The sequence below is a fragment of the Rattus norvegicus genome, chromosome 1, assembly GCF_036323735.1.
Source record: "Rattus norvegicus strain BN/NHsdMcwi chromosome 1, GRCr8, whole genome shotgun sequence".
Classification (NCBI taxonomy): domain Eukaryota; kingdom Metazoa; phylum Chordata; class Mammalia; order Rodentia; family Muridae; genus Rattus; species Rattus norvegicus.
This window is the reverse complement of record NC_086019.1, coordinates 108,204,706-108,226,413: the sequence shown is the minus strand read 5'-3', so window position 1 is coordinate 108,226,413 and position 21,708 is coordinate 108,204,706. Positions and strand designations below refer to the sequence as shown.

The 21,708-nt window shown below is 48.7% G+C and overlaps 1 protein-coding gene across 11 annotated transcripts in view; it reads right to left on the bottom strand.

Moving 5' to 3' along the window:
• The window catches only part of Nav2 (neuron navigator 2), a 658,579-nt gene that overhangs the window by 232,133 nt on the left and 404,738 nt on the right, over positions 1-21,708 (bottom strand). For all 11 annotated transcript variants that reach the window (XR_010060052.1, XM_063278060.1, XM_063278151.1 and 8 more), the window contains 2 exons: positions 12,500-12,617; positions 2,223-2,275 (listed from right to left, as the gene is read on the bottom strand). Coding sequence is in view for 10 of the 11 variants with exons in the window: in XM_063278060.1 (XP_063134130.1) it covers positions 2,223-2,275; positions 12,500-12,617 (171 nt within the window). In the remaining variant the exon portion in view is untranslated. The remainder of the gene's footprint in view (positions 1-2,222; positions 2,276-12,499; positions 12,618-21,708) is intronic.

The following is a 21,708-nucleotide window of genomic DNA, read 5'->3' as shown; positions in this document are numbered from 1 at the left end:
TTGCTCACCCACCCTGTAGAATATCTTTTGCAGGGTCTCATCTCACCGTGTGTTATCTTCCCTTTACCAAAACGATGCTCTCCTTCAAACAGCAGCAAAGGGTCATCACTGATCACCCTAAATGGAGCCCAACAGGGAGATTAACTTCTTAGGAGGCTATAGATGCTGGCCGGCACTCTCTCGAACTGTACTCTGACTGGAGCACAGACACTGTTTCACTCTGTGGGTGTTTACATGCACATACATGCATGCACGTGTGTATAGGCACACATATTCAGTCGGTCAAAGCAACATCCCACTTTCTATAAGAGCTGGTGGCACTGCCGCATGCAGTTGTCACTCTCTTACAGTACAATATCCTTGGTGAACACCATCCTCGCCTCATCTCCCACAGGATAGAATGGCCATCACAGACATTCCTCGTCTCCTTAGACTCACGTTATCTCTGCTGAACCCTCCCCTGCTAGGTTTGCCATAAGACTGCCTGCCTCCCCATCCCAGACTGGAACCAATTATCACAGGCAATTATAGGATTTTATACTGCCGTTCTAAAAAAGAAAACCCCCCACACTGCCCTCCTCCTCCTCGGTACTAACGTAGCTAAGCTGTGGGGTAGCCACAGGATTGCCTTGCTTTGCTCTTGCGATAGTATTTATAGCAAACACATTTGCAGATAAAAATAAACTTGCCCAAAAGAGTCTGAGGTGGTAGCATTTCATAAGCTCGAGGGTAGATTTTAATAACAACCAGCAGCATCTTCAGCAAACAGTGCAGAACATACACTTGGACCAAATAAAACAGAAGGCTGCCTACCTTCAAATGTCAGCTCTACACGCATTGACACCAGGCTAGGACAAATGCACTGATATCTGTCCTAGAGAGAAGGAAGGAACGCCTCTCTTTCACATAAAGATTGCCTTGCGTATGTAAAATGCTTGCACTGAAATTAAGTCTTCCATCGTCCAAAAATTTTCAATTATTAATACACTAGACAGCTGCAGTAGCACTAGTAAAAATAGCAGCCAATCCTTCCCAAGGGTCAGAGCAGTTCTCAGAGTCCTGGCTGGGGATTTTCCTACACAAGGAATGGTTGGTCTATGGAGCAAACAAAAAGAGCAAGGCCTCTAGGGGGCTCACCAAAGAGAAGAAGAAACTTCTTTCAGGATGGAAAGGAGAAAAATGAGACTTTACACACACGCACACACACACTTACCTCTTTATAATAAAAATAGATTTCGTGGGGTTGGGGATTTAGCTCAGTGGTAGAGCGCTTGCCTCGGAAGCGCAAGGCCCTGGGTTCGGTCCCCAGCTCCGAAAAAAAAAGAACCAAAAAAAAAAAAATAGATTTCGTGAGTTTCAAAAAACTGTCTAAAAAGGCTACCTCTGTCCAACTCTTCAGAATACAAGCAAGTCAGAACATTAAAGAGTTCAAGAAATGCCAGGCACTCTGGAATCCGTGGCACCTGTCAAACGGTGGGGAGTCTCGTGGGGACGGAAAAGTATTTTGTGCCCTTCTTTAGATTTCTGAAGCAGATCCATGTCCAGGTTTTGGACATCCTACCCGACTCTGACAATTGGTACTTTCTGAGTGAAGCACTAAGGGCTCTGGCAACACAGGCCCCGTCTACCCCGACACAGTGATCAAAATGAATCCAAGGAATTGGGAACACAAGTTAAAGAACAGACTTAAAGATTAACTTTTGTATTTTAAAGGCTTAAATACAACACGCTCAGCAGGATATCACTCATCATGGTTGCTGAGCAGAGTTTAGAAGAAGCTACAGTCCAACCACCACCACCACAGTGCCAACTTATGTCCCTCTTCTCCCCTTTGCAGGCCAGACTGCATGTCCTACCCCGATCTGTGAGATCCCATCTTCCCACCCGAGCCTCTGCCCCCCACACAGGCAGAAATGAGCGAAGATCTTGAGGCCATAGAGTCCATGTTCTAAGTGTGCATGTGTTTATACCTATTCCATAGGACTTTCTTTTAACAAAAAAGACTTTTATTTTTGCATCCTGACCGTGCAGACGTCTCAACTATTTCTTAGTGAATGCCAACAAGTGTGTCAGAAGCAGAAAGCACAGCTACTTGGGGACGGCTGTTGGGGCAGTAGCCCCATGGAGCAGCTTCTGGTGTGAATGTTTTTCAAGCTGCTCAGATCTTTCGGAGACCATGGCCTGCTAACCTTAACACAAACACTACCCACAGACCTACTTACCATTTGCGACCTGTTCTTTGGACAGCCATTGATGTCTTCAATCTTGTCATTTGCTGTAAAAGGAGACACGAGTTAGCAAAAAACAAATAGCAGAAAGACAGTTTCAGGACTGACTGCCGGACACATGCGTCCAGCCAAGTCCTAAGGCCCACACTGGGGTCCGTCTGAGCAAGGCTCTGTGAAATGCTGAGCCGCATCTAGCAAGCTTCGGGACTTACTCATCGGACTGCCCTCCTCCAGGGACAGCTGGGGCAAGGTCATCATCACTTCAAGTAGAGACAACTGCACTGACAGTCATCTCGCCTTGACGGGGACATGGTGGCAATGTCTGCCCTGGGAAACAGTGAGCCGCGACTGCATGGCAGGCTACAGAGACAAACTGAACTGCAGCCTCTCTACAAAGACAGGGTGGTTCTGAGAGGACTGGCCCACTTCTGACTCAGCAGGTGGGGACAGAAGCCAATGAAAATTGCTCAAAGTGGCTGTAACCAGAGGTACTAGTATTGCCCTTGGGTGCCCTGACTTCATGCGGTGGAGGCAAATATGGAGATGGAGAGTCAGACCCCAAAATACCTTGACCAAGACCAGGTAGCAGATGCAAGATCAGGGTGCACACATGCTTGAAGTGGCACCTTGCTGTGGGAAACGTAAAAGAAAGGGGGTACACTGAATGAACGAGATCAAATACTGATGAGGAGGGAAGATCCAGCTGCCTATGGTGAAGACCATTTACCACATGGAAGCAGGGATTCCTAGGAAAATACAACCGGGGTATGTGTGGAGAGGGGACCAGTGGAAGCAGCAGGAGAAATCTACGGACGCTGCCTGTTTGCATCAGCTCTATGCTATGCTACTTGACCTCTCTAGGCCATAGATTCCTCCTCTGTATAAGGAAGCTGACATCACCTCCTTCAAGAGGAATGATGAAACTGTGACGGCGAAGATACTGCTAAAATGTCACAGTGCCTGGTGCACAGTGGGTGCTTTCCATATCATTACCGATGATAGAGTCTTGATATAGTTGTGATCTGGATGGCATGTGGGGTAGGCTCGGAAACTCGGCTAGGCTTTCGTATTAAGGAATAAGCCCCTATTCCTGTTTCCTAAGCCCCCTATGTTACTGGGGTCTCTGCTCTCCAGCACTTTGTGCTGGTCTGACCTCATCCTACTGATTGCATTCATATGGAATGACCCCTGGTCTCGACTCCCCAACACAGGCTTTGAGAGCCGGCAGACATGCCAAGGTTACATCTCACATTGTCCCAGAGCTCAAAACTGTCTGCAAAATCTAATTCTTCCCCTACTCCCTCAAATTTCTCATCAGACTATTATGACTATAATGGCTATAACTTGCACAGAGACGAAAGACATTAAAAACCATCTAGAAAGGAAAACGGCATCAGAGTACCCAGGTCTTTTAGGACTTCAGAATGCTAGCCCTCCATCAGCTCAGATTACATCTATGTTTTCTCTTATGTTCTATCTTGAGAGAGGCTCTCAAAGACGGAAAGCAAGCTAGGGGCCCCCCGAGCCAGTTTGGTTAATACAGATTTGCTTGATTCGTGCATGCCAAAATGATTAGATGTGCAGGGTGGTGACCCACTAGGGGACTCTCGATCTTCAGAGATGAAGTTGAAGATTTTCAGCCTTGCTTAATGTCAGGGACACAGAGAAAGGAGTTTCTGAAAGCCTTAAGACCAAATGAATATCAAAAATAGGAGATTAACAGTACTCAGTTGGCTGGGGAATATAGCTTAGTGGTAGAGGACTTAGCATGTATAAGGCCATGGGTTCAATTATGAGTGGGGGAAGGGAGAGAAGGACGGGCAGCCCAATGAGTGGAATGACATTTCTTCCTCAGTTCACAAGAAAATACAAGTATTCAGAACAGACTGCTGTCATATAAACCCCACAAGAGCAGAGATTTCCACCTGCCTTGTTTCTTGTCGTGACCCCAGAGCTAGGCCCGTGCCTAGCATAGTAGTCATTCAATAAATATTTGTCAAGTGGAATGAAGAAACAAGTATTCGGAACATCTCAAGGAAACCAGCCTTTGCTGCCGATCTTGAGGCAGCTGTCCTTTCGCTAGTAAATACAGATGGGCACACCGAAGACAGGAAAATAGCCGAGTACCCCCAACAGATGGCAGTCCTTCACACGTGGGGAACTACGACAAGCTCAGAGGCTGACCACGGGCTCTCGGATGTCGGAGTCAGTGTGTGGGCCTGGAGAATCATCAGCAAAGGGATCTTCACTGCACATCGGCAGCAGCCTGAGTTGTGAATCACTGTCCGGATAGGTGCACCCGATCAGTGTCTACGTCCCTGGGTCCTGATCAGGAACCATGCTGCTGGCTCCTCACGGCAGAGCAGGATGGGGGGCTGGGATGCCCAAGAGTCACTTGGGAGTGCGAAGGATCCTGCCAGACTGAAATGAAAGACTTTGCTCTGATGGCTCCTCTAATTCTCGCTGGCAGTCTGTCACATGAATGCACTCATGCCATCTGTGATTTCAAACATCACAGCTCCTATGGCCTAATACTGCCACTCAGAACGGCGAAAATAAACCCACAGGGTGTAGCCTACTTAGCGGCACTCGGAGAGTCCACACCGAGATGTAAGTCGGACGGCTAATCCAAACTGGAATTCTTAAAAGAGCACGGTGAAGTCTTGGGCCATATAGTTTCTATTTTTATATAATTTAAGTACTTCTTTATTTAAATCCCCAAATCTTTCTATGGTTGTCATAAATACTTAGCAGTTGTTCTGATGGACCTTTAGAGCCAAACACATTAACTTAGAGTGTGCGGGGCTGGGGGGTGGAGAGGTGGTGTCTCTGGTTGGAGTCACAAATCAGATAATCAAAGAAGCATTCGATAAATATTTGTCCGCTCGGCCATGATTAAATTAGCACCTCTAAGAACCTATAGTAAATTATCTATCCTAGGGTGTTCAAGACATTCTCAAATCCACTAATGCAGTTAACTTACCCGCACACAAGTTACTTACTGGAAAGTGTCACCGTCTACCTTTAGTAATGACAGTGACATCAAACTCTGTGCCTTTCAAAGCACACAGTACATCTTAACAGTCTGTGAACGTGTGGCCTTAACCACCCTGGCTACTGACAGTCCAGGGAATATGGAAGGAGTCACATGGCTTACACAGAGCCACAGAACAGCAAGTCATTGACAGAAGGGGCATTGTCCTTTATATTGTCTTGAACTTCCAGGATAGAGGGAGCAGAGGAAACTCAGAGTGAGCAGTCTGGAGGAGACAGCCATGTAAGGGACGCCAATGCCGGGGCGGGGGGGGGGGCAGGAGGAAGGGAGAGGAAGGGAGTGGAGGGAGAGGAGGGGAGGTTTGGGGAGGGGAGAAGAGAGCTGGGGAGGGGAGGGGAGGGTTGAGGAGGGGAGGGGTGGGAAGAGGAGTGGAGAGGAGGGGGAGGGAAGAGGAGAAGGGGAGGAGAGTTATTCCTCCTGTGGAGGAGTAGCAAAGCCTCACTCAAGGGAAGGTCAAGAGGGATAGAAAAGCTTTCCTCCCAGTGTGTTTATGAACGATTGGCTACTGTGATTCTCTGGAATATCTACAGCCTGAGATGGTTCACATATCGACACTGTCTATCCCAGCGAGTTAACTCCTCCCCCTGTGCTATATCCAACAAACAGGCTGAGGTTTGGGGTTAGCAGTGGGACTAGGTGTCCTCCATCAGAGTGCAAACCCCCAACCAGGCTGCTTCTCTCTGCACATCTGTCCTTTCTTCATCCCTTCATACCCTTAGTCAGGGATCCAGGACTGAAGCCACTTGGGACAAAGTACTGGGTCATGGGGCATCTGAGACAGGAATGAGAGCCTTTGAGCCTCTGAACTCTCATTTCTCATGGAAATCTCACAGATTTCCTGGCCATCCCCAGTGCTCGGGCATGGCATGTGACAGACAGACTCAAGATGCTCACACCAGCAAGGGTCTAAGCCCAGAAACCAAGCCCTTTGCCATCAAAACACCAACAGCAGCACTTTCTACCCACTGTACAGAAGGCAACCTGGGGAAGCAGGGGTCATAGACAGCCCGGTATTCCAAGTAGGGTGTGTAGGGGGTTGCCTGGGGTAGACGAAGACTGAGTAAAAGTCTGGTTCTCAGGCTGACACTCAACATGCCTTATGCTGTACCCAGGGCTCCTGCTTGATGCTGCCCTATGGACCCCGTGTCTCCACCCTCGGCCTTTCCTCAAGGGCTCCTCTGTAGATCAAGCTGGCCTGGAATATGGAGATCTGCCTGCCTCTGCCTCCTGAATGCTGGAATTAAAGGCCTGCACTGCCACCACCTGACACTCCTGTCTGCTTCTTGCTACCTCTCCCCTCTTCTAAATTGAGGTCCATTTTCTTGCTCCCTCCCATCTGCCCCTTATCAGGAACACACACACACACATACACACACTGAATCTTACTTCACATTATTATTTTTGAAAGAGTCTTGCTGCACCGCTTAGGCTGGTGCTTAGGCTTAGGCTTAGGCTGAGCTTCTGGGCTCAGTCGGTCTCCACACCCTGGCCTCGCTGGCACTCCATGAGAGTGCTCACACACCTGGCTTGAATCACGTTAGTGTGAGCGATGCAGATGACATCCTGAGCTGCTTGTACTTTACTACGGATTTGCTAAAGGACACGGATATCGTCTTCCACGGTATAATTACAAAACTCAGAAAATTTAGTGTTGATACAATGCCAGCGCTCCAATTTTGTCAACTAACTCAAAAAATGTCTGAGAGAGCATTTTATCCCCCTTCGGAGGCTGCAGGCAGAGACCACACAGCCCATTTCTTGTCGTCCCTCCTCAGCCTCCTCCACCACCCTGGCATCGTTTTCCGCTTCGTCTTTTAAGGTGCTGATGCTTTGGGGAAACACAGGGCGGTTTTGTTTCAATTTCTTTCTTTCTTCTTCTTTCTTTATTTTTTTTTTAAGCAGGATGCTCCACAGTTATTGTTTGTCTGTGATTTCTTTCTGTCTGTGACTGGTTTCATGCGTTCTATCCCAAACCGAAACACAGCTGAAGTAAGGTCATGTTAATTCCAGCGTACCATCTCAGAGGGCCAGGGCTCCCATCTGCCCTTTACCCCGGGACTGGGTTCTGGATCATGTGGTCATGATGTGAGCTGATAACTCCCCACCCCCATAGCGAGGGTTCCTCTTGCACACATCCTGTTTGCATGCTCCACACGAGAGAAAACCTAGGTGCTATGGACCAGAGAGATCCTAGCCCTGCCCTCCCCAAGTCTTCTCTAGATATGGTCCTCAGTGTGGACCTCACCGGGAAGATGCAGCAGTGTTCATCATCATCATCACCACCACCACCATCTTCATCATCATCATCATAACCACCACCACCACCATCATCCTCATCTTTATCGTCATCATCATCATCATCATCATCATCAGCAGCAGCAGCAGCAGCAGCAGCAGCAGCAGCAGCAGCAGCAGCAGCAGTAGCTTTCTTGTGTACAGCCCAGCTCCCTCTTCACCACCGTGTTTATTTGTGAACATTCTACTCATTACCAGTATAGTCCAATATATTTTATTCCACTGTTATAATCTGCTTGTGCCATCAGTTCATTCCAACACCCCCAGATTTCACTGTTCTCTGTAGCCCTGGCAGCCAGAACTGGTCCTTAAGAAACACTGAGGAGAGATTCTGTTGAATGAAAGAAGGACCACAGGTGAACCACGGATCCCTGAGATCACCGAATCCACAAGCGGAAACTTAATCCCCAGTGTGGTTGTATGTAGAAGTAGGGCCAATGTGGGATGACTTAGCCTGGAGGACAAAGCCTTCATGAATGGTATGAGACCCTTACTCACTGTTGTTACCTCTTCTAGCACACCACACTTGCAGGGAGTAGAATTCCTCCTCTAGTCCTCTCAGCTTTTCTTGAACCTCAGTATGTGCTGAATCCAGGCAAAATTCTGGGTTATCAGCCAGAAAAAAAAAAAAAACAAACAACTTAGACTCAGATCTAGAGAAGGCAAAGCCCAAGACCACAGTAGGCAGAATGATGGCAGTGCCTCTAGCCGTGCCTGGGTAGCCAGAAGTATCAGAAAGAGCTGGACTGCAGAGCGTGAATAGGAACACACCAGCCCAAGGGTAGCCACTGGTGCCCAGCACATTGCAAGCGTGTTCAGTAGTCCCTTAATTCTAGAAAACTCCCGTGCAGGTATATATATACACACATGGATGTCCACACACAAATACACTCTATTTTCTCATAGTGAGTACATAAAGAAGGGACCATTGAACTCAGAATTCAAGAGGAAGAATCCACACTGAGATCAGAAAGTCGTGCTCCTCTCCTGTCGGGAGAAATACCACTGGATAGTGGAGCGGTTTACATTTGAAATGCTAGCCTATGATGGCACGCTTTTAATCATGGCCTCTTGGAGAGAAAGGCAGAGGTATTTTGGTGAGTTTCATGGCAGCCTAGTCTACATAGTGAGTTCCAAACCAACTAGTGCTACACAGGAAGACCCTGTCTCAACATACAAAATGAAACACAGAAAGTTCCCCCACAGCCTCATGTGTGTGGGCCCTTGGTCGATAGCTGGTAATTTGTTGGGCAAGGCTGTAGAAACTTTAGGAGGTGGAGCCTTATTGGAGGAGCTGGGTAGGTGGGAGAGACCTGAGCTTTATAATAGTTCAAGACCACATTTTGTTCTCCCTCTCTCTCCAAGTGTGGATACAATAGCCAGCCTCCTGCTCCCTCCACCACACCTTCCTTGACACGATGGACTGTATCTTTCTGCAACTATAAGCCAAAAATAACTTCTGTCTCCTTTCAGTAGACTCTGTCGAGCGTTTTATCACAGCAACACCAGGGGAAATGTGCTTCCTGCCCAGTTTCCACCTTCTGGATCCCTATGCATGCACAGAACTCAGAAGTGTGCCCAGGCACGGAGCTGTCGGGGAAACACCATTGTGCGAGCCCCTGATCTTCTCTGAGAAGTCCCTAGACAGAGCTACGATCATCTGGAGCCAGAGGTGTCCCAAAGTCTGCAGTTACATCGTGAACATCCTTCATCTGAGAAGCTGAAATCCAAACTGCTCCAAAGTCTGGAACTTTCTGAGCATCCACCTGATGTGCCAGCATGTAGAACGTTCCACATGATTAGCCTTTTGTTTCACGTCCAAAATTATCTAAAACATCGAATAAAGCTATCTTCAAGCTATGTATATACAAAGCGCCTATGAAACTTAAGATTGCTCGCTTGGGCTTAAAAACATTCCCAACATATCACATGCATATGGAAATATATCAAAGCCCCCAAATCCGAAATCCAAAACACATGTAAACCTCAGCATTCGAGAAACTCCACAGTTACTGACCTTAGCCTCCAGAAACACAGAGCAGCAGTTTAGTTCTGAACGAGCCATTCATCTGAATAGACTCAGGGAAGCATCCTACGCCCCCGAGCCATGATAAAGCTTATCCCCCATTTTCGTAGCTGTGCTCAGCAAACCGACAGTACTCTTCTGAGTCCGTGGCAGGCATGATTAATCGGCTCTGACACTCGACATCATCTCCCTTTGCCTACTGTTCCAGACAGCTGCTACTGAGTGCTATCCTGGAGCACATCAACTTCACATAACTCTTATTTTGATCTCCAACTTTCCTTTCATGAGGCAGCCATAAAGAAAACAAGGGTAGATGACCCACTTTCAAGTCAGAAAAACAGCTGGGGAGAGGGCTCCGTCAGTAAAGCACTTGCTGTGCAAACCTAAGGACCTGCGCTCAGATCTCCAGAACCCATGTAGAAAGCAAGGTGCAGCCGTGTAGGCCCACGGCCCCAGCACGGGAGAGCAGAGACAGGTGGATCCCTGAAGCTCATTGGCCAGGAATCAATGAGAGGACCCTGTCTCAAAAATAGAGATGGATGAGGCAGGAGACATGGCTCTGTGGTCAAGAATTCTTGCTATTCTTGCAGAAGACCTGAGTTTGGTTCCCAGTTCCATTTCAGCTGGCTTACAACTGCTTACAACTCCAGCGCCCTCTTCTGGCCTCAGTGAGCATTTCGTTCACATGTGTAAATGTGCACATACACACACACACACACACACAAAACTAATATAATAAATCTTCAAATAGAGTAAACCAAGGTGGAGAGTGATTAAGGAAAGTACCCTATATCAACCTCTGGCCTCCACAAATGTGTATGTATACACACATGTGCACTCACATACACACCCAATGCTAATATGTGTATGTATACACACGGTAGGGGGGCAGGAAACAGAGGTAACAGAAGCAGCGTGAGGTAGGAGCACGTGAGGCATGGAGCAAGGCAGAGAACGACTCCTCAGTATTATCCATTCTCCATTTTCTCTCTTCCTGATAGCTGAAACCAGGCAAGGCTCCCAGCAGAATCACACAGCACCCCTAGGTATGCTTAAAGGAGGCTCAGTGCCAGCCACAAGCCTGATGACAGGACCTCAAAGCCCAGCTCAGACACAGGTCAGAACTCCAACAAAGGTGCAGACAAGGGAGTAGCACAGCCCTCAAACCTGCACCCAGCCTAGCCCCCTCTCCACCTACAGCGAGCTTCTGAGGTGCACCCAGGTGCTTAGTACATGGTCGTGGAACAAAAGTGAAGGCAGGGGCTACACCAGGTAAGAGGTCTCAGTAGTCTCCTCCGCTTCGCCGAGTCTCCCTTTCCCCATTGGCAGCATGGGAAATCTACTACCCACTTCCTAGGGCCAGAGGAACGTAGAGAGAATATGGTGTGTGCAGTGTTGGAGAACAGAAGGAAGGGGAGGGACCGGAAGAAAAGTAGTACAGCACGATTTAGGTGTCCTCCCAAGAGACACATGGTAATATCCACGCCCAGTACCATCCTCTCCCCGAGTGCGGGCAGGACCTGTAACTCTGACATTATGTAAGAGAGTCCGTCCCACTGGGACTGAAGGATCAAGATTCCTATATGGCAAGAAGCTACCAGAGCAGCTGCTAGGAGGTAAGGGTGATCTCCAGCTGGTAGCTGGCAAGACTCAGCACCCAGAGTCCTCCGGTTTCGAGGAAATGAGTTCCACCAGTAACTCAAGTAGGCATGAAAGCCAACCCTTTCCCAGGGAGTCCCTGCATGAGTATGTGGCCCCGAGCATGATCACAGCCTGACCTAGGCGATGTGTGTAAGTTGTGAGACAATAAAGGCATGTTTTACATGGCTGCCTTTATGGCAGGAGCAAAGCAGGAAGGGGAAAGAAGAAATCAACCTCAGAAACAAATGCCGAGGTAGTGGGGGGGGGACCTCTTTTCTCTGTCGGTGTCCGTCCCTACTTCCAGCCTAGACCCGCTGCTCTGTGGATCTCCCTGCAGAGGTCCCTGCTGGCACAGCTTAGTCTCTGAAATCCACCTACTTCTCACAGCTGAGAGGAAAGCACCTTTTGCACAATAAGGAGAGGAGCCGGGGCCCTGTCCTTCCCTGGCACTAGGGAGCTGCTATGGTTGACAATGGTGCCTGTCAACTGGATACTGTACACCAGTAGATCTCCAGAGCTCTGACTCTCAGACAGGGCTGCAGGCCCCAGACAGTGCCACGGCCAGCACCCACCCACTGATAAGCCTGCTTCTCCCAGCTCAGGTCTAAGGCACGAACATTCCAATTGCTCGAGCTCTTTTGCCCTGGTATTAAAACCAGAGACCACTAACCATCTCTGGAGCCTTTGATTTCCTCAGCCCCAATGAGAGTTGGCAGGATTAAACAGTCCTGTGTATTTCCTTTCCTTTGACCAGTCTTCCAAAAAGAACCATGCGAGTCAAGGAAAGAGAGTCAGACAGGAGGCAAGGCACAGGTAGAGTGTCCCTTTCAAAGCCCCTGTTTCCCACTCTGGCCCTGGGTATTCTTTTCCCTGAGATGGTCAAGGCAGCTCTGCCATGATTTTTCTTCTTTTGAGAGCACAGGCTCGCCCTAAGCTTTCCATGTAGACAGGAATGGCCTGGAGTATCTGATCCCGCCTCCATGCTGTGAATCACCCTACTAGGTTTATGCGGTGCTGGGGATGGAACCTGGGGCTTGCATTCCAGGTAAGCAGTCTACCAACTGAGCCCTGCCGAGTTTAAACGGAAACGGTTTTAAAGCTGTGCTCCACACAATCAGAATCAAAAAGAAAAGCAAGAGAACGGTCAGCATGTTGGGCAGAGACATCGGGGTTTGCATTTCCTCAGCCCACTGGACCTTTCCGGGATGCCTTTGCTGTAACCCGCCAGTCCTCAAAGGGAAAGAAGAAACTTACCTACGACCTGGATGATCTGGGCCAGGAGCACGCCGTCGGTCACATCTTGCTGGAGGTCCTTGATGAGGCGTTTGTGGCCGGATTTAGCGAGGTAATGATTGGCCCAATCCGTGTAGATCTACAAAGAAAGCACACAGGCAACTTCAGGAATCTGGGCAGAGCCCACTGCAGGGTGAGAGGCAACTGCTGGGACCTAGGCTTGGGCGCTACAGTTACGTTCCTGCTGGCACCCGCAATCCCCAATCGGGCGAACTCCGGAGCTGCCAGAGCCATTAATATTCAGTGCATTGTGCTGGCTAGGCATTCAGCTAGCCGTAACGGTCCTGTCTATTGAGAAAGCTATGTCAGGGTCTAGAGAAAAGCTAAAGAGAGCGTCAAAACACGCAGCGACCTGAATAGGCGGGGGACAAGGAACTAATAGTTTGTCCAGACGGCTTTGACACGCTGCAGCTCTGAACACAAGTGAGGCCTCTCCCGCCCGTCACAGCCTTTTCACTTTATGGAGAAAAACGTATGGGGAGTTTACCACCCAATAGGCATCTCTGGATGGGCCATTTAAGGCGAGGAGAGCTATTGAGCGAGCAGAGATCTCAAGAGCCCGGCTCCCCTGTAAAGCAGCCAAGAGGGAAACACACACAGTGCTGCCATCACACACGTGGAGGTAGAGCTGACTAATGGCCTCGCCATCACTGAAGATCTAACTGGTTAATTAAAAGCCAGTCACCGTCCTCGATGTCAAGATTCTACACATGGGGGGCTGGTGGAATGGCTCAGTGGTTAAGAACAATGACTGTTCTTCCAGAGGTCCTGAGTTCAATTCCCAGCAACCACATGGTGGCTCACAACCATCTGTAAAGAGATCCGATGCCCTCTACTGGTGTGTCTGAAGACAGCTACAGTGTACTTATATATAAAAATGAATAAATCTTAAAAAAAAAAAAAAAGAACAATGACTGCTCTTCCAGAGGTCCTGAGTTCAATTCCCAGCAACCTCACGGAGGCTCGCAATCATCTATAATGGAATCTGATGCCCTCTTCTGTCTTATGCCTCTTCTGTCGCTCAGGCACACACGCAAATACAGCAATCGTACGCATAGAATAAATAAATAAGTCTTAAAGAGAGAGAGATTCTACCAATAAAGCCCAGCCAATTCTAACACCTGCCGTAGGGCCTCTTTCCCTAGAGAGAAATGTCAAACTTTATAAAGGACCAGCTACAAAAGGATAATTGTACCAAGGTGTAGCTTGGGGAACCGATGAATTTATTTCTTACTTGGAGAGTACTGGTGACCTCAAAACTACTACATTCTGAAAAGGCTCATCCTTGCCGCAAAACTGGCCTCTCTCCTTCAATTAACCTTCCAGAGACTATATACATTAGCATCTCCCTTGGCCCAGGGAGCCACAGGAAAATCATGGCAGATTTATACACAAAGTAGAGGAGTGGGAACAGCTGAAATCCCAGGAGAGGGTTCAAAGATCGCCTCCACCACTCCTAAGGGCGAATGTCTGGATAGCAGTAGAACTGGTCTTGTGAGGGAGTAGCCACAGGCTGCTCTGAAGAGGAAGGTGGCTGCTGTGCCCGGGGGAGCACGCTACATCTTTAAATACATCAGTGTGCGTAGCATCCCAGAAGGCAGAAGCCGGGTGATCTGTGGGGGAGCAGATTCCTTGGGGAGCTCAGCACACCTGCTCTTCTAAATCACAGACTCATTAGAGCAAAAGATTGTTTTCCTCTAAGTGGGGAAGCAAAGAAAACTCACCAAAGCCCAGAAAAGACCCCCCTCAAACATTTCCCTGTTGACTTAGAGGGGTTTATTCCTGAGCTCGTATGGGAACGTGGGGTGGGGGATGGGCACACCTTTCTTAGTGACATGAATGACTATTGGTCAGAAGCAGTAGTTCACACCCAAACCTTCTAATGCTTTTTCCCTCCACCAGCGGGCTTGCCCAAGAATTCATAAAGATCACAGAGCAGAACTTCAACTGGCCCTGGCCTCTGACCTCTATCCTTTGCCTGAAGGGGTCTTTCTTTGTTGGGGGGACTGGGGGAAACCGGGATACAACCTTTGTGGATAGGCAGCATCTCCAACAGCCTAACCCTGAGGGTGACAAGAAGGGTCCCCAGAAGTGACAAGACTTCACACTCAGGTTCAGAGTCGAGAGAGGCCATTTCTTCCTCTACCCATCACTAAACACCCTAACTTCCATTATGAAGACCCATATGCAGACTAGAGGCTCTTGGGAACCTTTTATTTAACAGCCTGGGTACCGGATTTTATATCCATGTTCAACTCCTCCCCAGACTGCCAATTTACCCAAGACCAGAGAGCTAGTTAAAAAAAAAAAAAGGTAACTTACTCTTTTACCTTCTCCGTTTTTGTTTTGTTTTGAGTTACATCTTTTATAGCTAAGGCTGGACTCGAACTGTTTACATAGCCAAGGATAACCTTGAACTTCTGATCCTCCTGCCTCTACTAGCTCAGTGCATCACCATCCAGGGTGTTATGTGGTTCTGGGGAGCAAAACCAGGGTGTCACATATGCTAGGCCAGTCCTCGAACACCTCTCAGCTCTTCTTTAATTCGTATAATTCAATCCAATCAATTCAGAGAAAGCTAAGGGATCGAAATACCATAGTGGCGGTTCAGACAGGCAAACTGAAACTTAAGCAGTTAATAAATGAAATTACTCAGAGGGAGTGATGAAAAGAACACTAAAAGGAAAGGAGGCAGACCGGAGTTCAAATCCCAGTTCTGAAGGCGCCGAGGAAGAGACCTGGGTGTGTCTAAGTCAGTGATGAGCCTCAGGGTAGTGGTACCTCAGCCCACAGCACACCACAGCTTCTGAGGGTGGGTGAGTGGGTAGCTGGAGGACAGCAGAGCGCCACCAAACCCACCTCAGAACGAGTCTTATCTGTGAGATGAAACCAGCATGTTGCTTCTTGGCTATGACGATACTGAGTCAGCCAAAGCATTTGACAGCAAGTTGTTCTTTTTTTTTTTTCTTTTTAATTCTTTGAGACAGGACTTCTCTAAATAGCCCTGGGTGTCCTGGAACTCACTCTGCAGACCAGGCTTGCCTTGAACTCACAGAGATCCACCTGCCTCTATTTCTCAAGTGCTGGGATTAAAAGACGGCAGATTTTCAACCTGAAACAGGGGTTTAACCAGTATCAGCCAGGGCAACACAGGGCCTGCTGCACTTGAAGCCTCCCCTGACCACGCTGAATGTATGAACTCATCCAGACCTCCTCGTCGAGGTAGTCACTTGTCAACGGAGAAAACAGAAGTGTAGAAGGATAAACACTTTGTCCAATGCCCCAGTAATGGCAGGGCCAGGAGGGGAGCCCAAACCGAGTTTTCTAGATTCCCTGACACATTCTTCAACATTGCTTCTCTGAATCCAGTCTACGTGTTAGGTTTTCCACACACCCACCCATGACATCCTATAGGCCCACTTCTCTAGTTAGTTATGCTGAATTAAAATTTAAAGAAAGATCAAGACCCAGGCCTAGCTCCATCTTGTCATCTGAATGCCGCTGGGTAAATCACCCACTGAGTAAGTCGCCCGACTTTTCTGGGCTTCCTTCTCTTTTATTTACCAGAACTGAAACCTTGAACTGGATCCAAGATAAATCCTCCTTCTACGTTGATTTTTCTCATGCGTTTTGTCATAGCGATGGAAAGCTGGCCTACACACTTGCCAGCCACGAAGGGCAGTGCCCATAGGAATCTCTCAAACCCCAGAGGCAGTTTGCCAGCCATGTGGGGGGTGGAGGGGGGGACACGGCTGTAACATACAGAAATGTAAAGCCAAGTGCCCAAGGACTCAGCTGAGTGAGGAGCAGAACTCAGTCAGGACTCTGGTCAGTGACCCGCTTTTGTCCCCCCCTAAGTGGCTACTGTACTTTAAAGTAGCCATGCTGTCTATACATTCCAGCTGGAAGCCAGGATTAAGCCACCTTCTTTCCAGGAGTGTATACCCATCCATGCACACATATAGGCACATATACATGCATATACTCTTCCCAGAATGGCCTCAATCCTCAGAGGGTGGGAGGCAGTGTATGTGGAGAGGCACAACATAGACCCTAGGAATCTGACCAAGTTGTCTCTGCTTCGGAGCGAGTTAATTTCGAATAGTCTTTCATTCCTTGGTGCCTAAGTTCTTTTGCTATTGCTATGAAGAGACACCATAACCAAGGCAACTTATAGAAGCGAGCGTTTAATTGGAGGCTTGAATACAGAGGGTGAGTCCATGACCGTAATGGTGAGGAGCAGGGCAGTAGGCAGGCAGCTCTGACACAGGACCAGTAACTGAGAGCTTATGTCTATCCACAGGTCGGAGGCAGAGAGACTGGGCACAGCATGGTCTTCTGAAACCTCAAAGCCCACCCCCGGTGGCACACCTCCTCCAACAAGGCCACCCCACCTCAAAAATGTATTTGTTTATATATTTTGCTGTCTTCAGACACACCAGAAGGGGGCATTGGATGCCCTGAAGATGGTTGTGAGCCACCATGTGGTTGCTGGGAATTGAACTCAGGGCCTCTGGAAGAGCAGTCAGTGCTCTTAACCGCTGAGCCGTCTCTCCAGCCCCAAGGCCACATCTCTCAATCCTTCCCAAGACTAGTTTTCCTAACTAGGGGCCAAGCGCTCAAACATGCGCCCTATAGGCTATTCTCACCCAGTCCATCGCACTCAATCTCATCATCCATAAAACGGGGGCTATATCAAATATGTTATAAGGCGGTACTGGCCAGTTGTGGCCCGAACCAATGCCAGCTGGGCACCTGTTTCTGTTAGGGAAGTTTGTGGGACACAGCCACATCCTTTTATGGTCTCTGGCTTTCATGACACTAAAGCAACGCTGAACCGTTATGACAGAAATCTTTGGCCCGTAAGACCTCAACTATTTGAATCCGATTCTTCCGAAAAGTTTGCCAGTCTATGGCTCCAAAGAGCAGGGGCAGTGACACGCCCGCACCGCACAAGCCCTTAGCAGTAATCACTGCCGTCCACCCCAGCAAAACTCATCAGCTCCCCTGTCTCTCCTCTGCTGCTGCTTGCCCTGCTTGGGGGCTCCCTGGTGCAACTCCAGGGCCTGCCCTTCCATGAAATCACTCTTAAGTTTCTGGATCCAACCCTCAAGTTCCCACTACCAGATGTGAGCAACCACCATATCTGGACCAGCTTCTGGCACATGGCAGGAGGCCATTAGGTGCCTGCTGGGTCAAACCGAGTGGAATGAGAAAGAGTGCGACTTATGACCCACGAAAACTAAGGATATGGGCTCTTGGTGAGTCTTCACCCAAAATTTCAAACCAAAGGAAAGATGGGGGTGGGGGTGGGGGTGGGGGTGGAGGCAGGGGTAGAGGTGGGGGTGGTGCCTAGAGCAATGGTTTAGAGATTAAGAGCACTGGCTGCTCTTCCAGAGGGTGGGGTAGAGTTGTGAGGCATTCAATTCCCAGCATCCACAACCATCTACTACTCAACTCCACTTCCAGGGAATCCAACCCCCTCTTCTGGCCTCTGCAGGTACTGCATGCAAATGGTGCCCACGGACACATGCAACAAAACACACAGGTACACTTTTTTAAAAAGTGTCTTTTTTTGGTCCCCAGCTCCGAAAAAAAGAAAAAAGAAAAAAAAGTGTCTTTTAAAGAAGAGAGAGTGGGAATAATGGTTAGTTTTGTCAACTTGACTACATCTGGAATTAACTAAAGCCCAAGTGACTGGTTACACCTGTGAAGGACTTTTCTCGATCGAAGCTCTTGAAGTGGAAAGTCCACCCTAAATCCAGATCTTTTAAAGTGAGAAGATCCACCTTCGATCTGGGTCACACCTCCCAGTCATGGAGGACATGGAAGGAGGAGGGGCTGGATCTTTGCCTGCTTGCCCTCATCTGCTGGCGAGTTCATTCCTTCACTGGCATTAGAGCCCTGGGGTACACTGAAGACCAGCTGAGACACCCAGCCTTATGGACTGAACGACTACTGAGCTCTTCGACTTCCCATCGGGAGACAGCCATTGGAATAGTCGGACCATATCATACAAGTTACTCTAATAAATCCCATTTATGTATGTATGCATGCATAGATAGATAGACTGATAGATTCATTCTATCAGTTACGTTTCTCTAGAGGACCCAGACTAATACAGCAGGGAAATTGTTTCCCTCAAGTATAATCATTAGGACCATCTAACATGGATCCCTGATAATTTGGAATTTCCCTTCCTCTCCCATTCCCAGCTCTTGACTTTGGAAGATAGGAACCACACAAAACCACTCAGGTTTATTTTTAAAGTCAGACCCCGCAGGCCATGTAAGTGTAGCCATAAACTCACTCGCACCTCCTTTCCTTGATGTTTCAGTCAACCCCACAAATTAACACAGGCTTCCAGAGGACACTGCTGGCTGGCTACTCTTTATGTCAACTTGACACAGTTGGAGTCACCTGAGAAGGGGAACCTCAACTGAGAAAACGCATCTGTAGGGTCTGGCTGTGTAGACAGGCACGCCTGCAGAGCCTTTCGTCAATTAGTGGTTGAAGTGGGAGGGTTCAGCACAATGTGGATAGGGACACTCTGAGGTGCTGGTCCTGGGTTCTGTAAGAAAGCCATGGGGAGCAAGCCATGGGGAGCAGGCCATGGGGAGCAAGCCATGGGAAGCAAGCCAATAAGTGGAACCCCTCCATGGCCTCTGCATCAGTTCCTGCCTCCGGGTTTCTGTCTTCTTTGAATTCCTACCCTAAGTTCCTTCAACAGTGAACAGTGATAAGGAAGCTTAAGCAAAATAAATCCTTTCCTCCCCAGATTGCTTTCGGTCATGGTCTTTCGTCATGGTCTTTCAGACCTTGACTACTCACTGGAGACCTCCTCCTTCCATTCAGCAACTCTGCAACAAGTTTTCAAGCCGGGGTGAAAGGCAGAGACTTTGGGTAGCCAAAAGCATGCCTCCAAGGCTCTCGTTTCCCCAAATTATGGGGACTTGGGGGTCACTGCTATACTTTGCAGACACATAATGATTCTTGTTTGGCCCCAAGAGGGGACCTAATGAATTTTCAACAACACAGTTTTAGTGGGAAAGAAAGAACAAAATCCTCAGTTGGATTTCGAGTCCTCAAGGTCAAAAGGTCTCAGGAGGGTTCCACAACTAGTGCCCAAGCAGGCGTCCCTAACTTTGATTTCCTTGTACCCACAGCCTCTGTGCTACACAGACCATGTCCCTAGAGAAGCTGCTGTCAAAGAAAGTAGGAGGGGAAGGAGAGGGGAAAGGAGAGGGGGAATGAGAGTGGGAAGGAGAGGGTGAAGAAGAGGGGGAAGGAGAGGGGGAAGGAGAGGGGGAAGGAGAGGGGGAAGGCCCAGGCAGCAAATGGGGCTTTCCTCAGACCCTGGCAGAATTCCAGAGCGCCAAATTTGCCTGCCTCCCACCCCACAACAGTCTGTCTGTTGTTGGAGTGGAAACCCAAAGGGGAGTCTTTTGACACCTTGTGGAAGTGGAGGACCTGATTACCAGATGATGCTGGCACTGTGCTGATCAAGGGGGATAATAGCGTCTCCGGGTCTGGACCTCAGTCAGTGAGGCTGTTCTGTAATGAGGAATCACACCACACTGGCAGAACTAGAATGAAGGGACAGAAAGCAGGCCAGAAATACAGGCTGGAGCTGCAGACAGAAGGCAGGGTACCAAGAGAGCCACTCCTGGGAAAGTAGGGTAAGTGTTGTCTTGGATGGAAATCCTAACACGGAGACTGGTGGTCAGAGCAAAGCAGTCATTTGGCACCAGCAGCTGCTTCTTCCCCTGTTCATTGTAAAGGATGCTACTGTCTGACTTTGAGCCAAGATTTTGGTCATACCATCCAGGTAACATCCTTCCTTTGTCTGAGCACCGTGCAGTCAAATGTCTTTTCTCAGATTACCCAGTGCTACAAAAGTGATACTGTATCAGCAGATGGGGGGGGGGGGTCTCGCTGTTTTTTGTTTGTTTTTTACTATAGCAAGGTTAGTGTTTCCTCGATGGATGACAGCTTGAAGGAAATAAGTGTACATTTGTTTCCCAGCCAAACACTGAGAGAGGCCCAGCACAGAGAAGGCAAGTCTTCTGTGGGGCTCACAGCACAGTGGGGCTGAGTCAGAACACAAGCTCTGCTCCCCCGTTCTCTGGTAGAGCCCACTACTGCCCAGGATGCTCAGCGCACTCCGCTCCCATCTCAGACACGCGATACATCACGCTAACCTCATAAAGGCAATATCTGCAACCTCAGGTGTACACGTGGGTCAGCCTATGTTTAGCCTTCCCAGTTGTGGGTCACTTGATGGTTCTCAGACACGAGATGAGATCACCTGTGTAACCAGCTAGCACAGTGTTGGTTTCTGAGACAACACATTAACTACAAAGCTGGTATTAATATTCAAGTTAAACACTGAGCTTTAGAGGAAGATGTCATTCCTGGTGGCAGAAAGAGGCCACTCTCTTCAGAGCCTCACATTTTTAGCGATCTAATTGGCAATCTTTCCAAACAGATTACATTGAGAACGGTAACACAGCCCTGCTTTTAATTGCCACAACTTCCCTTTTCTTGGCCACCCAGGGGCATCACTCTGAACACAGGGTCACTCGGATGAACTCAAGGATGCCCGCCGAGTCAGACAGACGCTCCTTAAAAGACTGATAGTCTTTGAACATCATGAATCGCTAGCAGCCTAGTAGGTAGAAGCATTCCGGCAGCGGGGAGGAAGAAGCAGGAAGACAATTTAAGGCTAGCCTGGGCTACACAGTACCCTTATCTCAAAATAGAATTGTTCAATGTCTTGACATGACGTGGCCTCAAGGAAAACAGATGGATGGGGAGACCCTGAGACTCTCTGTGCTGATTGCAAGTGAGAAAGGCTCGGCTCCTCTGGCAAGGGGACCCCACCAAAAAGTCAGGCTGCAGAAACACTGAGATTGTGACTGACTTCTCTGTAGCCACTCCCCTCCCACACTTGAGCACAGATGCACCCCACTGCCAGCCTCTGCTCCTGGGGGTACACTTCGAATAGAGCCATCGTGTAGCATGGACAGGATCCCTGTGTGGACCCAGAAGAAGGCAGTAGGAATAGGGGGCACACACTGGTTCCCTCCCTTTCCATCTGCAGTAATCTTGCTTACACCATCACCAAACAAATGTACTTCCCAATACCCACTGCCCTCTGCAGGTGACAC